The 16,632-nt window shown below is 48.2% G+C and overlaps 2 protein-coding genes and 1 long non-coding RNA gene across 3 annotated transcripts; 1 reads left to right on the top strand and 2 right to left on the bottom strand.

Annotated features, from left to right (window-relative positions):
- Positions 1-99: 99 nt before the first annotated feature.
- Positions 100-3,787, bottom strand: LOC135815859 (GPI ethanolamine phosphate transferase 1-like). Its single transcript, XM_065329203.1, has one exon. It carries the CDS (start codon positions 3,439-3,441, stop codon positions 568-570), a length of 2,874 nt encoding a protein of 957 aa, XP_065185275.1. The 5' UTR covers positions 3,442-3,787; the 3' UTR covers positions 100-567.
- Positions 3,788-4,359: 572 nt separating this feature from the next.
- Positions 4,360-11,442, bottom strand: LOC135815857 (uncharacterized). Its single transcript, XM_065329202.1, has 6 exons — positions 10,186-11,442; positions 8,333-8,425; positions 7,957-8,051; positions 6,704-6,917; positions 5,785-6,052; positions 4,360-5,348 (listed from the first exon to the last, which is right to left on the bottom strand). The coding sequence occupies exons 1-6, from the start codon at positions 11,275-11,277 to the stop codon at positions 4,909-4,911; spliced, it is 2,202 nt and encodes a 733-aa protein (XP_065185274.1). The 5' UTR covers positions 11,278-11,442; the 3' UTR covers positions 4,360-4,908.
- A 932-nt stretch (positions 11,443-12,374) lies between these two features.
- On the top strand, positions 12,375-14,325 carry LOC135813707 (uncharacterized). The gene is made up of 3 exons (XR_010553099.1): positions 12,375-12,402; positions 13,349-13,420; positions 13,518-14,325. It is a non-coding gene; the product is annotated as an uncharacterized LOC135813707 (long non-coding RNA).
- Positions 14,326-16,632: the final 2,307 nt, after the last annotated feature.

Below are 16,632 nucleotides of genomic sequence, written 5' to 3'. Positions count from 1 at the left end.
CAAAAAAAACATAAACATAAAATGCGGTGTTAGCACTCAAGCAGGACCACGAACCCCACGTGTGTACGTGTACACACACAGCTACATGTAGTGACAGACTCGGGTTCTCAAGCCAAATTACATAAGAATGCTATAACTGTGAACTCGGTCAGTGAAGATCGGATAAGATTTAAATAATCTGCAGGGTGAAAATAAGGGAGGACATGTAATAGCTGGTGGGTGTGTGCAAAGCACTGAACAGAGACATACATGTAGCCCGAAAATTAATAGCCTTCCAAACCTCAAGGAATATTAAAGCAGAATTCAAAAAAATTGGGGTGATGTCTGCCAGTCACGTGGGATCAGAGAGTTGTATAGACCTATACAACTCCCTGCATTGGATCTAGTGCCTACTAAGGTAACCGCCAGGGTCATAAGTCATCTATAAAATGTACAAACACAGCACAGCTAGAATTAATAAGAACATCGAGCCAGGATATAATGAGTCTTAATGACATTAATTTAAATTTTAAAGAGAGTAAAAACGTAATGAAGAAAAAGAAAAAAAAGCACCTAGAATACAATAGCCTAGTCTTCGTGAGACTTGTCTGAGCCGATTACAGCGCGCACAGCCATAAACTCGTGCGCCAGGGTGCAAATCACTAGCAAGGCACCAGCCATAATGGTGGCCAAGGCAAAATGGCTGATGCTGGTGCCAATATCCAGCCAGCTGCCAGAGTCCCGAACCATGAAGAAAAAGTGCAGTGCCAGGAAGTCGCTCATTACCAGGGACAGCGCAAAGAACTCTCGCACAGGTGCACGGCAAACATCTCGCACTGCATTGAAGACACAAGCTACAATCAAAAGTGGAATGGCAATCTTAGAAATCAGTAGCATCATCATCAGTGTGGGTGAGAATACTGTGAGAAACGTCGTGATGGAGGCCACAGTAAACGAATTCAAACTGGCAATGTTCCCTGTGCCGAAGAAGGCCACTGTGGAAAAGAACACGAGCAGATATGCCGATCGGACCTCAGGCCACCCAATAGCATTAGTAGTGCTGTCGTTCTTGGTGGATCTATCTGAAGCTGGAACCCGGATTGAATGTGACCTGCTCTGCATACCTCCTACTGCCTCATTGGACAGTGATTTCGCCATGCCCTTGTCTATCTCGTGCTGGTTGACATAGGCAAAACAAACTTGAGCACTGTGCCGCTCGAGTGCTTCCAAACTCAACCAAGAGAAGACGACCACGCACAGCGTGACCATGAATAGCGACTCGTACGAAATCGACATCAGCAGGTAGACGGTGCTGATCGCCATCGCAATGCGTACCAGTCGCATCCCAATCCTTCGGGTACCTAGGATGGGCAGACACGGAGAAACGATCAGCAAACACCAGCTGCACATCTGCTGCCACGCCAATGGCAGACCTGACCTCTTCCGCTGTGCAACAGCGTTCACAACATACCCGGCGACAAGAAAGAGACCGTACTGCAGACAAGACAACATTCTCTCTCGCCTTTCCATGGTCAAAGCCCTATCTAGAAAGAAAGTGGCGGCCGGATAGGCAAGCGCAACAATACATACTGCCACGTTGACCAGAGCAATCTGAGGCTCACCACCCACAACAGGCAACGTAGGGAAAACACTCAGCAGGAGGCAACCTAGTGTCCATGTTGTGCAGATTACCCAATGCACTCGGCATCTGGGAGAAAACCAGGGCCAACCACTGATCAGAACAAGGCCGACTGACAGTGACCAGCGCCAGAAGAAACTCCAGACAAGAATTTCCAGACCACCCAACACCATGAGCAGAAAGCAAAGCTGCCTGGCAAGAGATCGAAGTCCACTGACACCAGACACTGCACGTTCCCACACCGAGGCGCGCTGGCTCAAGACAACGATGCAGCCGAGTGGCAGAGAGCCATAGACGTAGTATTGGAGCGGAGCACACTGCATAAAGAGCAGCAGAGACGTGGCGGAAAACACAACCGACACAAACGCTTTCAGCCATGTAGGTACCGGCCGGACAGGTACCATGCTGTAGGACGTTGCAAGTACTTCCGTCACGATGCACAGCATGCCACCCATCATGCCCAGAGCCACTGCACCACCAATGAAGAAACGGTCATAGGTCTGATAGTAGCGTAAGCCTTTCAATGTCAGCTCTATGAGGTCCTCCATTAGATGTATGGCATCAGTTGACCTGCCTTGACGAAGGAGCTGGTCAATCTGACGGAATACATCACTTCGCTTGCTCGGCAGAAGATCAGGAAACGAGACAAACAGAAACTCGGGCGTGTTGGCCTGCTTCGTAGCTGCCATTACGTCAAACTGCTCCAGAAGCTGCTTGGCATTGACTAGCTTACTCTTAGCGGTGTATTCACTGGATGTAGCAAGGTAGCTGACAGGCAGCTTTCCAACATTGTTAGCTGGGATGTGAATGCCAAGGAGGCTTGACATGAGAGGTGCAATGTCGGCTTGCTCCACATCATGGCTGACTAAGTCTCCCATGCCCCAGCTATTAGCTGGCTCTGATTCACCGTCGGATTGGGAGTGACGGCGAGGGCCAGCTACACCCGCACCCCAGGCAACCAGCGGTGTTAGTGTTTCATGAGCCAAACCGGAGCCATGCACGCCCCAGTCCGTCATGCCGTGATCTGACGTGAACACATATGCCGTGCGCCCGTCGTGCTGAAAGAACGCCTCGATGTGTTCGGTAATGTTGCGAATTCCTTCGTCCACTAGTGCTATGTTCTGTTTGTATTGCCAGGATGCCGGGCGATGCGCGTGTCCATTTGTGTCCGTGCCTAGAAGATGCAGGAAGAGCACTATTCCAGGCTTCTGCAGAAGTTCTGCATCGTCCTTGCTTAGTCGGTCATGATTGAGGAAAGCAATTACTCGATCAAAAACCCATCGGTCTAGGTGAGACGCATCTTCATCACCAAAATCCTCAAGTTCCGGTGGGTACATGAACGCCGACACTCGGTCCTTCACAGCTCCTTTCTCAAACATTGGCAGGATGTCAGGACTGCCCCAGCTCCAGGTGTGTGTCGACTGGTTGAAGACAGAGTCGAACTTCACAGGATTTTCTTTCCATCCTCTCGTCACTGCACTCACGTCCTCGTAGAAACCGGCTATGATGGCTACGTGGCACGGCCTCGACTCTGTTGGCACGCGCGTATGACTGATGCCCCAGCTTCCGCGCCGCTCCATGATGCCGTTCAGGAACGGCACACGGCTCTTGCCGCCGACCTCATTCTCAAAGAACGAATGGGCTCTGACACCATCTCCAACAAATAGCACCAGGCGCTTGGCCGGTGGATCTTTAGGCATGGCATGCTGCTGCATACCATGAACAATAGGCGATCGGAAGTACATGTCAAATATAGATACCAGGCAGGTCACGTGCAGAAACACTCCCAGGCTCACCAGGACTGCGTTCGTTTTCAACTTCATCCTCTCCTCCAATCAGTGGGTTAAACTAGAAATCCATGAAATGTACACGAGCATGGCAGTTCAATAACAACACTGTCCAAGCAAACTCGAACAAGAAGCAATCTTAGTCGGTATTTTCTGCTAACAAACATTCAAGCTAAATTATACGGTAAATATTTCGCTAACAATTGGTGCAATTAACAATGCTTGATCTCGACGCGTCTACAGACACTAGAATTAGTACTGAACACAACTAAGCTCTTCGCGATGAACATAAACACGAAGAAGGATCGACTCGAAAAGAATGACGAAGCAAAGACCACAGTAGTATGAGTCCTCGACATGCAATGGAACGCGATATTTTGAATTGTACTTTGCAATTAAAATAATAATTATTTAATTTTTGTTTGAATCTGGATGCCGGCCGTAAAAATTTACTATTAATTGGGCATTATTATGCATAGCTGGCCGTTGATCATGTCATGAGCGTTATCATGTTGTCTTCTTTTAGTTTTACTGTACTCAGGCTTGTTCTTATGCCAAGTCATGGTGAGACTCTCACGCAGGCAACATCGTTCTGGAACTGACTACGGAAGAAACCCAAACCAGGTTTGGCACAGACGGGTACGACTCCCTGGTGCATACTACTTTTTGTAAACGTGCATTGGGTGCTGCCCCCCCCCCCCCCCCCCCATATGATATCCATGCCTATAATTATGCCTATGGCCACAAACTAACCGTGTCATTGGCCACAACTCCCTGCGGGTCAGGCTTGGGGAGGTGTAGTCACAGTCCACGGCCATTGCTGTGGGAAGTACTGTATGTATGTCACAGTGTGCAGCATGGACGCTGACATAAAATTAAAATCATGAAACCCATGCTCGTTGAAGACCCAGGCAAGGCAACCACGTACAGCACCAGACCAGAGGATTACAGGTATGATACTTTGAAGTACTTTTTAGTGCACCGCACCTGTGTTACACGTGGTACATTGAGGAGTTTGTAGAAACTTGGAAAATCAAGAGAGAGAGAGAGAGGAAACACCGGCACAAATGAAGGTACACCGGGAACACCAAGGGTACTGGCACACAGCAGATCATGACCTAGTGAATAATCACGCCAGCGGGAAAAAGGGAAAGGCCAATCGGCTCAACGTCTATCATGCGGCTAACGGATTTGATGGGGATAAGTTAAATAGTCACAGTGGCTCCCGGAGCCTAGTAGCTATGGAGTTCAAACAGCACACTACAATAACATAGAGAGAGAGAGAGAGAAAACAAGGCAGCGCAGTAGCAGCAGCTGAAGACAGCAGCTATCATCAAGCAAACTAAGTTGGCACTAAAGCTGACCAACTAATCAGCTGCGACCAGCCAGGCCGTATGAGTAGGTGGCGATGTTGGCTAGAAGCAGTGCCCGGTAGCCAGACCTGTCAGCACGACCAGTAGCGGCATAGCCACGTAACACACAACCATGTAGGTGGCTGGTAGCTTACAGAAGGAGAACAGCTGCGCAAGCGAGCAGAATGAGAGAGGCTACGTGGGACACTGCGCTGGCACTGGAGAGCTGACTGGCAAAGGAGACGCCCTGTGTGCACTCGGAGGCCATCTGGCTGTACTCGGTGCCAAGATCGGCACGTGACAACTGCTCTGACACGGTCTGTGCATTGGGGCCATCAATAGCAGCGTTGATGTATGTGCAGCCAGTGGCGGCGTCCGTGTTCATTGTCGTGTACAGGACGTCCACATCCTTGGCCATGCTGGACGAATCCTTGACTCGCTGGTTAAACGTGGCAGCGCTGAAGCCACCAGACAGACGAGAAGTCTTCACACCAATCTGGACGTCGTAAGCCGACATCGGAATGATGTTCGCACATGCAATGCGTGGTGCTCCCTGATTGGTGGAGTGGATAACGAACGAGCGACCCATTACTACACAGGGAACAGACCAGAAAGAATCATGCACAGAACACAATCAGTGAATGGCAGAGTTCCACTCGAGCCTGCGCAGCTTCGTACCAACACTATTCTTTGACGACATGAGCACGTATGGGGATTATGTTCAAGCATACATGTACATTGCAGTTTTAATTTGCTGTTCTGTGGAATCCGGGCGCTGTAAGCCAGCTGGCACCGGGCACTGTACAGCATGAGCCATGCAGGCAGCTGGCACCAGGCACTGACTCTGGGCGCTAACTTTTTTCAAGAACCCTATTCCATAAAGCACGACTGTATACATTTTTATATAGAGGTAGTGTGTGTGTGTGTGTGTGTGTGTGTGTGTGTGTGTGTGTGTGTGTGTGTGTGTGTGTGTGTGTGTGAGAGAGAGAGAGAGAGGGGGGGGGGCTCAGTTGCTAAAGGGACGCACCAGACTGACCACCCATCAGCGGCATGAAGCTGTCCTGTCCGATGAGCGGCTTGGTGTCTAGGTCGATTGTGCCGGTCTTCTTGGACGTGTCTCCAACCTCACAGCGCAGCGGATTGTCGGGCTTGCAGTCCACATTGTACTTGCTAGCATCAGTGGCTGACACATTGAATGGATTGTAATGTCCGCCGGCATATGCAGAGCCGCATGCTGCGCTCGTGTCCTGGTAACCCTTACGGCCAATGTGCACGTGGTAGTTGTGTTTCATGCTCTGCAGTCACGGCAACGGAATGCACACGGGCAACAAGCAGGGGTCAACTGCACGTACAGTAGACATGACCTGTCAAGGCGACCACACGCCTCAGAGGACCACTACAATCAGGACCAAGGGGTATTGTTTCCAGTCAAATCATTCTGGATGAGGAGACCACCTGTACACAGCGACCATATGTTTGAAGGTCCCTTGAGTGGTCGGCTTAGACAGCATTTCACTGTATAGTAGAACCTGTAAGTTGTGCCGGGGCCTGCACCAAGCGCAGCCCTTTCACGACTGGAAACAAAATGTGAAAGCGCCTCCAACGTGCAACCATTGGAAATCTCCCACAAGCGGAATCCTGTCAAACGCAGGAAGGATCTTTCGGACAAGGCTCCAAAGTGCTAGGCTTTCTCCCGCCTCAACTCCTACCCCTCCCCACTAGTTTGTGTGACTACAGTGAGAACTGCTCCCCCATCAGCCAAATAAGGTATGCAGAAGGTCACATGATACTGGTAGTGGATATCCCGTTCTTTTCGTTCCTTGAATTGGTACTAGTATTTGAGTGAGAAAATCATTCGTGGAAATCGCGGTTCGTTACACCCTTGTTTCTTTCTTACAAGATCGGCGAACTGAGGCCAGTAAAGAGGACTAGTTGTTGGTACATACCGCTCCATCCATGTTCATCAGTCCATCACTGCTAACGGTTGTGATGCCCATGGTACCGTCCGGGCGCACCACTTGCTCAATGGACATCATGCCGCGCACCGGGCCACTTGAGTTGGTGAACATCGCCTTCGCTCTCATCATCTTCTCACCAGTGGCAAGCTTCTCGGTCAGATTGGCGCACCACACTTGATTACCGACGGTGATTGAAACTGACCTGCACACAGACAGTGGAGAGGGGAGGAAGGACAGAAGTACTGAGATGATCAGTGCTGGATAATTGCTCAAGTCAAATTAGAAGCTTTTCAAGCTATAAATGGTATTTTCCCATTGATGCTGCATCTCATTGAGAGCATTTGATCACACAATCATGCTCTTTCGTGCTCCAACTTTCTCATTGAGTTTTGAAGCTGCAGGATGCCTTGCCCATATTGCGTATGATGCATACATGTCATGTCAAGTCTACATGGTACCAAAAAATAGCTGTCAAAATCGTAGCAAAGGTGACAGATAACATTTCTGCCGAATGACAACACGGGACAAGCGTTCAAGTCTTTCTAAATAACACAGGGTGAAACCTTGCCCAGCTTCCCACCAAGGTTGATCACCATCAGCTACACGCCAAGGTCCTCTTTCGGTTTTCTACAGTCATGATCTTATCCGGCAAGGTAACAGCCTTTGACAACTGTGGCATATCAGGATAGTACAATAATTGCACATACCCCCCCCCCCCCCCCCCCACACACACACAATGCCGGGGCAACTGTCTTCTTGTTCCTGTTTTTAAAACATCGTTTTAAGAAACCATTATTTGGAGCACAGGTTCTCTCTACAAAGGAATCCCTGATTAGCTCAGTTATTTCTTCTGTCGCCCAGTAACTCTTGTTCTGGTGACTTTCCAGTGTTCTATTAGCATCCCTGGTTCTCAGTCTATTGATTTTCTTCCTCTCCTTTGATTTAAATTCTCAGATTTTATTCGAGTTTTATCCACTTCTATTTTTCATTATTCTACTGGTTTGGAGAGATTCTTATTATTATTATTATTATTATTATGAAATGACCCAAAGGCAACGTGCCTATCGAGGGGTTCATTTGATTGAAAGAACAGTAGATGTAGATGTATGTACAAAGACAAGTAGGGATGGCTATGATAGGTATCCATTCACCTCTGGAGAATCCGTAAGTAAACAATACAATATTAATACAATACAGTACAGTACTGGTGCACGGCAGCAAAGTGCGGTAGAGAGACGCACCTGCGCCCAACGCTGTTAGATCCGAAAAGGGACAGCGAGTTGTCACAGTCCTGGCCCTGCATCATGCGTCCAAACTTGCCGCCAATGTCACCGGTCTGTACATGATATACCAAAAAGCACACACCAACATGTTAAAATAACCGCTCTGTCTGTCTTCTGGCACATGCGAATACGTGTACTTGCCGTTGACGTAAACGCGGACGTGCGTATAATAATAATATTATTATTTATAATAATAATATTAATAGTACATGTTAAGTCCCACGTTGAAAAGGATTACCCCCTCCCCACCCATCCATACAATACAAAGCACATGTCACGTGCAATGTCAGATACTTCAAGTAGATGCTGGGAACTGTGGCAATATTGTACTCACTGGAGACCTCTCCGGCTTCATCATGTCTGATCCCATTTTGTTGAAGGGGTTGAACACGCCACCAACTTTGGCATCACCACAGCCACCTGACATCTGCACAACAAACAAACAAGGACAAGAGCAAGCACACATGCGTACACACGCACACGCACACGCACACACACACACATCACCATCATCATAAAATGTGTGCACCCATGTCTCAAGGTGCACAGCAGTTACCACACTGCAGGTCCAGTGCTGAGTATACAAAAACCCTGGATTGTGGAAGTGTAGTACGGTTTACCCAACTAGTGCATATTGTCCAAACCTGATCTGAAGATAATAATTATTATAATATAATAAAATGTTGAAAGGTCTCTGCTGGGATGACGACTACACCATAGCTCAGTGGTTAGAGCATCGCTAGCTACAAGCGAGGGTCCCTGGTTCGAGTCCTGACTCCTGGTGGTGACAGTCAATTTTTCCTTCAGACTTTCCTGTTTGTGTCTTTCCCTCAAACTAGTGAAGATTTTATGACTCGGGGCTCCCGCGTGCTAGTGTGTACGTGAAGTGTGTGGGTACAGTGAGGGCTGCGTCCTACCCGCCTGTGTGGATTCACAGGAAGTGTGAGTTACGAAGTCTGAAGAAAATGTTGAACGGTCTCTGCTGGGATGACGACTACACCATAGCTCAGTGGTTAGAGCATTGCTAGCTACAAGCGAGGGTCCCTGGTTCAAGTACTGACTCCTGGTGGTGACAGTCAATTTTTCCTTCAGATTTTTCCCTCAAACTAGTGAAGATATAACATTGATAATATTGATATGTCTTCAGAGTGCCCCATTTTCCAGGAGTAACTTGGGCCAGCTTTACTTTACAGGAAAGGGAAATCACATGGTGAAGTCACAACCAGGGCCATATGGAGTAAGAACCGGAGTGCCCTGGGCCGGGTCATACATGCCCAGGGGCAGATCCATGGGGGTTCCCCTGAACCCCTAATTTGACAAATGACGTAATACTGGAAACCATAATATTATTATGCACGTAAACTCGGAGGGAGTTGTGGTTGCTCGTGAGAGTGCTCAATACACCAAGGAAACTCAGAGTTACAGAAGAAACGCTTTTCGTCCCCCTCAAGTGTGTTTATTATGCACGTACGTGTACAGTACATGTATCAGCTATTCAGTTTTTGGCTAAACTGGACCCCCCCCCCCTCCCCCTTTGTAAGTTGTAGAGATCTCTGGATCCGCTCCTGATGCCAGGCTTTACACCAGGACACTACCAATGCGTGAATCTTGCTGCCACTCAAATGTGAACATGTGCATGTTACTAGTACATGCAGTGTGTATACAATGTCACAACAGTCATTATGTTTCTCAGTGTCCGGTAACTCAGGTCTCACACAGTGGCCTGAATTCAACCTGCAAAACGTGTACTCCTTTGAAGAGGTCCAGTCACCAGTGGGTTGGTGAAACTACTTACACTGATTAGGTCAAAGCCAAAGGTGTAGCGCAAATAATTTCAATTCAGTGGCAGAATATCATGTATTTACTAGTATTCCCACCACTGCTCACACCTCATTTCCAGGCACTGTATTCACACCTCTAGCCTAGGTGTATGTGTGTGTGTGTGTGGGGGGGGGGGGGGGGGGGGATGTGTGTGCTTGTCCTCACCGACTTATTGCACTGCGGTGAGTCCATAAGTAAGTGAGGTTTCATTTTTTAAAGTCCACCCATAGATTGAGGATTAGCCAGTTGGGGGTTGTTAGCTGTTGGGTGGCTCAATAGCTATTTGAACCATCTTTCCAAGGTTTCTTCTGAATCTGTCTCTACCCCGAACATGAAGAGCCTTGATACAATAACTTAGAGACTTACCTGACCCGCCTTGAACTTGTTGATGTTGACTTTGCTGGCCCGTGACTTGAGGTTGGTGTTGACCTCGGAGCTGCTGTAACGGTCCTTCTGGCTGATGCTAATCTCACTGTTGTCTGAGAACTTGGCTACGAATGAGCGCGGATGCACCTTGGCAATGTTGGCACAGGCAATAATCTTTCCGTCACTTGGCCTGTGGATTGCCAGGGACTTTCCGATCAGGTTTCCGAAGGGCACGGCCTGGAGAAGATTGTGCACCTCACGTGAATCCTCATCGCCATCACCGTCACCTATCGTCAGCAGATGGGAGGCATGACCGCCGCTGCCGCTGGTAAAGTCCTCAGAAATGGCACCAAGATTTTTACAATCGCCATTGCCACTCACGGAGTTGTTATGTGCATGCCACGGATGGTTTCTCGATGCGTTGTTTCCATTCGTGTAGAAAAGACGAGATAATATGGTGGTGGACTTGCTGACGCCCATACCGAACGACTTCAGACTGCGGAAAGTGATACGACCGGCTATCATACCGTTGAACACTGCTTCCAAAGTGTCCTGGTCGTTGTCCGTCGACATCGAACCGCACGACGGCTTGTCCGTAAGCATGTTGGCGTGCAGAATGTTGGCGCAAGCGACCGCAGTTTCATTGCCTTCTTCGTGAAAAGCAACCGATCGACCAATGATAGAGTGGTGTCCGGTGAACGTTAGGTTAGTCTCGATGGCAAAACGCCTGGTTGTTGCGTTTAGTAAGCGACCGCCGGGCGAGCCAGACAAATCGCCCAGAGCTAGCATGGGATTATTTGTAGGATTATAATGATCACCGATAGACTCGCAGGGACTGCCGGACATACCGACGGTGAAGGAAAGGCGATGAACATCGATGGCCAAGGGCTTGGGGTAGGAGTAGTTCAAATTTCGCATATCCACGTGCAACGTGGTTCGATTGAGATACAAACTCACCGGGCCGTGGAAGCCATTCATGGCGAAGAAGGCAATGGCTTTGTCCAGTCCCTTGGCTTCATCCTTCATCAAATGATGGTCGCCAATTACTCCAACCGCCACCACAATGCAGAGCACAGCCAAACGAGTCAACATTTTGGAGCAGAGCACTGTTTCTGGAAACTATTCGCACACAACAAAAGCAGAACGAACAAGTAAACAGCTAGAGGAAGAGAACACCAAGCAACGGTCTTGTTGAACAACTACTTGGCACCGACTGGTTCAACAAGAACTCACGTAGTTTTCAACGGGCGTGTACTGTTTTATTCCGTGTGCGCAAGCCGGCCCAAGAATATCTGCCACCAGTACATGACAACTGTACCTGTCCGGTCGTTCGCATTTGCGCAGCCTGGGATAGGCGGGGCGGCGGTGCTAGCGAAATGCGAATCTTCGCACCGTGGCGTAGTACATGATTGTACACTGTCTGTGTACTGTAGCTACCGGCGCGGTAGCTAGGTAGACGAACACTGACTGTACTGAGCATGCGACGGCAGCTAGCTGCGAAGCGCTAGCATGATGATCTCACTGCTAGCTACCAGTAGTTTACAACATACAGTAGACGTAAAATAAAAGTGTCTTTTACTCGATCTACAACAGACTACGCAGTCATCATGACTGTTCACAGACATGTAGGTGTGTGCCCGTGTTCCGAGTCAGCGTCGACTTGACCGAGTCTGTTATGTAGAATGGTCTGACTTCACTGAGTCCGTTATCAACTTAGGGGCCGTCCGTAAATATCGAACTTTTTTCACCAAACGAATTATTTTAGTTTAGACCTAACCCCTCCCTCACAAAATGACCAACAGCAACAGCAACAACAACAACAACGACAGCAGCAGCAACAACAACAACAACAACAACAACAACAACAACGTTCAATTACAGGGGTCAGGGAAAGGCGAGTGTATAATAGGAGTGGTATGGGACGGGAAGGGCAGATTGGCTACGCAGCGAACACATCGCTTGTCGAGGACAGTGAGCTGGTGCCGCTGCTGAGCCGTGAGTGCAGAGAAGAACGCGTTTGATCCATAAAGCATGTCAGGAAGTAGCTGTATAAGGGCAGAATAGAAGAGGAAAGACTGGCGTTCAGATAGCGACGAGCGGATGGTTCTCAGGGTGGTCAGCTTCTGGGAAGTTTTACGTACTATGCTGGAGACCTGCGCGTCCCACCGAAGACAGGAATCGATCTGTAGGCCCAGAAAGCGAGCAGTGGTGATCTGGGTGAGAGGCGTCCCGTTGCAGTTAACGTTGAGTTCCAGGGAGTACTACGGCGTGATGCCTCAATAATGCGTCTTGTCGGGGTTTAAAGGGGAAGTATACTCTAAAATCAAATTTTCACCAGTTGTAGTCTTCTGGGTGCTGAGTCGAATGGTCTTGGTCCGAGGAAGCTGCGACGCTCCCTTCCCACTTCAATCCCAATCGAACTCGCGCACTTCCACCGAAACTGGGTGACTGCGCCCTACTAGATGGGGATTTGTATGCAAAATGTCACTAAAAGCGCCATTTCGTTCTTATAAAAGCACGGATGACCGCCATTGGCCCATATGTTGTAGTCTTTTGGACGCTGAGTTGACTGGTTTTGGTCCGAAAAGGCTGCGATGCAGCGTTCCTCCTTTATTCCCAATCGAACATGGTTGAACAAGCGGTCACGTGCTCCTGGGTGCCCAAATCACCTGGTCACCGCGCCAGCAGGCGACAACTTTCACACCAAGGTTCAACTCGAGTGACAGGACTGCACCCAAAAAAGGTCAAACAGGCTAGTAAGTTGTACCCTGCAGGCACGGTGACCAGGTGACTGGTGTACGCAGGAGCACGTGACCGCTTGTTCAACCATGTTCGATTGGGAATAAAGGAGGAACGCTGCATCGCAGCCTTTTCGGACCAAAACCAGTCGACCCAGCGTCCAAAAGACTACAACATATGGGCCAATGGCGGTCATCCGTGCTTTTATAAGAACGAAATGGCGCTTTTAGTGACATTTTGCATACAAATCCCCATCTAGTAGGGCGCAGTCACCCAGTTTCGGTGGAAGTGCGCGAGTTCGATTGGGATTCAAGTAGGAAGGGAGCGTCTCAGCTTCCTCGGACCAAGACCATTCGACTCAGCACCCCGAAGACTACAACTGGTGAAAATTTGATTTTAGGGTATACTTCCCCTTTAAAACCAGGCCTTTCCCGTGTAGGTAGTCAGCCAAGTTTGACACAGCAACTGTTGGGCACAGACATCTAGACTCAGACTGGTCAGTGGATCTGAAAAAGTGAAAGATGTGATGGACAGATGCCGTGATGGTAACGGTCATACAATGACTATTACTTCTTTGTTGCCCTCTTCAATAGAAGAATTATGACTTCTCCTGGACCAGGAAATCTGCCATTGACCAAAGCCTGGCAAAGGAAGGATTTGATCTGCTGCTCGGATTTTAGCGTTAGACGCCAACCCTGCAGTCAAGATCAAGATGGATACGTCGCCTCAGCAGCCCACAGTTCTATGTCACGCTCAGCAGCCTTCCTTTCACCTATACCGCTGGCTGAATTTCAATTATCCAGGTTTGTGAAGTATTAAATGTCTTGTGCAGTTAGCAATCTTCAGATGTGACGTTAGACGTCCGTGATGGTTTGTTGGCTTTCACTAGGCGTCTACTTTTCACCTATCTTTGTCACCACCTCAGTACCCTTTGTGACGTGTAAACTAGCGCAACCTATTCCTGTGTACCTCTCCTTCTCATTCTGAATGATTTAGCACTTGTGATGGTTGTGTCTGGTAGGGTTCAGAACACCTCCATTCTGCACTATTCCTTTTGTGTTGATATGTCACATGTGAGCTAGTTGAGTGTTTACACCTCAGTGCGCCAATATCTTTTCTATAAAATAGCATTACTGTATTCAGCTAAACCCCTTCATTCAACAACTGCTTCTCCTCTGATGAGTTCCCCGCTATTATCTCTGTGGAACGAAACAAGACTTGTCAGGAGTACTACTACTTGCTTTCGTGGAGTGTGGCTGGTGAACTGTTCGTGCTGTGCTGTGATCTGCAAGCGTCGTGTGGTCTCGTCGGGTCAAATGAAAAACCTAGTACTAATGACTATTAGTATTACACTGTAACAGGTAGCATGCAGTGACAGGTACGGGCCGCGGTGACATCGTCACGCCGGTGGGATCTGTTCCCGTGCACGACTTGATACTAAACAAAATTAATGGTATTTTTTCTTGCAATGACTATTACTCGACAATGTAATGACATTCTTTGCTTCTTTGATCTTGGTGATCGTTCGACGGGTGCCTGGAACGCAGCCGCCGAGTACTGACAGTATGTACTAGTACTAGTAGTACTAACAAGCGCTGAGTGCAAACCTGCCCACCAAGCAGTTGGCTGGGCTCGTCTACAAGATTTGCAAAAGCAGGTAACGATCCACGTTACATGTACATGTAGTAATAATTATTATTATCTTTTTACAATCAGTCATGTACATGTAACTCTACTGTACTGTTATATGGCGATGTTGTGAGGTAGGTGGTGAGCACATGTGCCGGACTAGTATACCGGTAGTGCAGTCATGATTCATTGATTATCACCTGTCCAGATTCTCACCAGGCATCGTTGGTGTCGAAATGCAGACACGAGAACAAGACTTAAAAAGTATTACCTGCCCAGATTCTCGCCATCATGTCAGTTACATGAGTTGTTTTTCAACATGGCGCAACCTTCACCAGGTTTGGCGCCATGGTGCGTTTTCTCTCTCCCTCTTCACTCCTGCTGTGGTCTTGCGCTACTATCGCTCCGCCTGGCAGTTGCTGAGGCTTGTGCAGAAGTTATGAATACAAGGATCAGAATAGCCTCCTATGTTTTTTCGACCTGAGCAAAGTATTTGACACTGTCTGGACAAGGGGTCTCCTCCATAAGTTAGCAGCGTTTGGCGTAGCCGGGACGTGTCTGCAGTGGCTCACCAGCTATCTCACTGAACGTCGACAGAGTGTCCGAATTGGACATGCCCTGTCCGCCCCTCTAACAGTCCACTCCGGAGTGCCCCAGGGCTCTATCTTGGGGCCTCTATTGTTCATACCTCACTCTACGCGGACGATACAACGCTCCATATAACCGAGCCAGGCTTATTACAAGCCTGCGACTCGCTACAGTATCACATTAATCAAGTTGTGCGCTGGATGTCGAAGTGGAAACTCCGCCCCAATGGGTCGAAAACGGCAATCCTTTGTATCCCCCCACGACCCTCCAGTGACCTCACCCTCTTTACGACTCGGCTTTTTACTTTCCCTGATGATCCCATTGCTATCAACATTGTTAAAAATCACAAACACCTTGGTATATTTCTTGATGAACACTTGTCGTGGGATTCGCACGTAACCTATATTGAAAAGCGAGTTTGCTCCGCGATAGGCTGCATTTCTCCTCACATCTCCCATCTACACCATGGTTGTCGAATACAAATTTATCACTCTTATGTTCTTCCTTTGTTTGATTACTGGTCTCTCGTTTGGTCCTCCGGTCTATCCTCCGCTCTTATGCATCGGTTAGAAGTCACCCACCGCAAATTACTTCGATTAATATTTCGCATGCCCCCTCTGACCTCCTCTCAGACGCTATACATTTTGGCTTCCTCTTCCCCTCTCTCAGAACGCTTTCCCCACTCGGCATGCAAATTCATTCACCGTATTAAGCTTCAACTTGCTCCTCCTCATGCACTTGCGCATTTAAGCTGGTTCAATAATAGCTCGCGTACTAGATGTTCTCTCCATTTCCCACTTGCCAGATCATCGATCCTTTTAAAATCCCCTCTGTTCAAGTCCTATTCTCATTGGTCTCGGCTTCCGCAGGAGGTAAAGTCTCGTGATACCTTCGCTGCATTTTGTTCCATTCTGCCCACGCCTAAGTTGAATTGAATTGAATTCGTTGTTTTCCATTGCTAGCCTAATCTTCATACTGCTCTCTCCAGGTTCCTATAGTACTCCTTTTGTTTTGTTTTGTTTTCTCTTTTTCTTCTCCTTCTTTTTCTCAGTTGTCCCCACCATGGCTGGTTAAAATCGCCCGCATCACATGCTTATTGGCACTATATCATCGTGATTGTGGAATAATAATAATAAAATAATAATCGCCTTTGATGACTCGGTAACACTATGCCGGCTGATCAACCCTGCAAAAAGCGACATTGGCCGAGTCAGTAAAAGCATCATGGAGAGAATTGTCCAGACAGTACGATCAGAACTCAACATCAATTCGTGGAAAAACACAACAACAGTGATCGAGTGGTTCCGAAGATTGGAAAACAAATCCACATGCTCGTTCATCTGTTTTGATATTTGATATTTGATATTTGATATTTGATATTTGATATTGCAGAATTTCACCCATCTACATGTACAATGTATATCCGACGACCTACTCGGACAAGCGCTCACTTTCGCCACACAGTACACGGACATTACGCAGCAGGATAGA

The sequence above is a fragment of the Sycon ciliatum genome, chromosome 4 (genome assembly GCF_964019385.1).
Source record: "Sycon ciliatum chromosome 4, ocSycCili1.1, whole genome shotgun sequence".
Lineage (NCBI taxonomy): Eukaryota > Metazoa > Porifera > Calcarea > Leucosolenida > Sycettidae > Sycon > Sycon ciliatum.
Note: the sequence above shows the minus strand (reverse complement) of the source record. Positions and strands in the feature narration are given on the sequence as shown.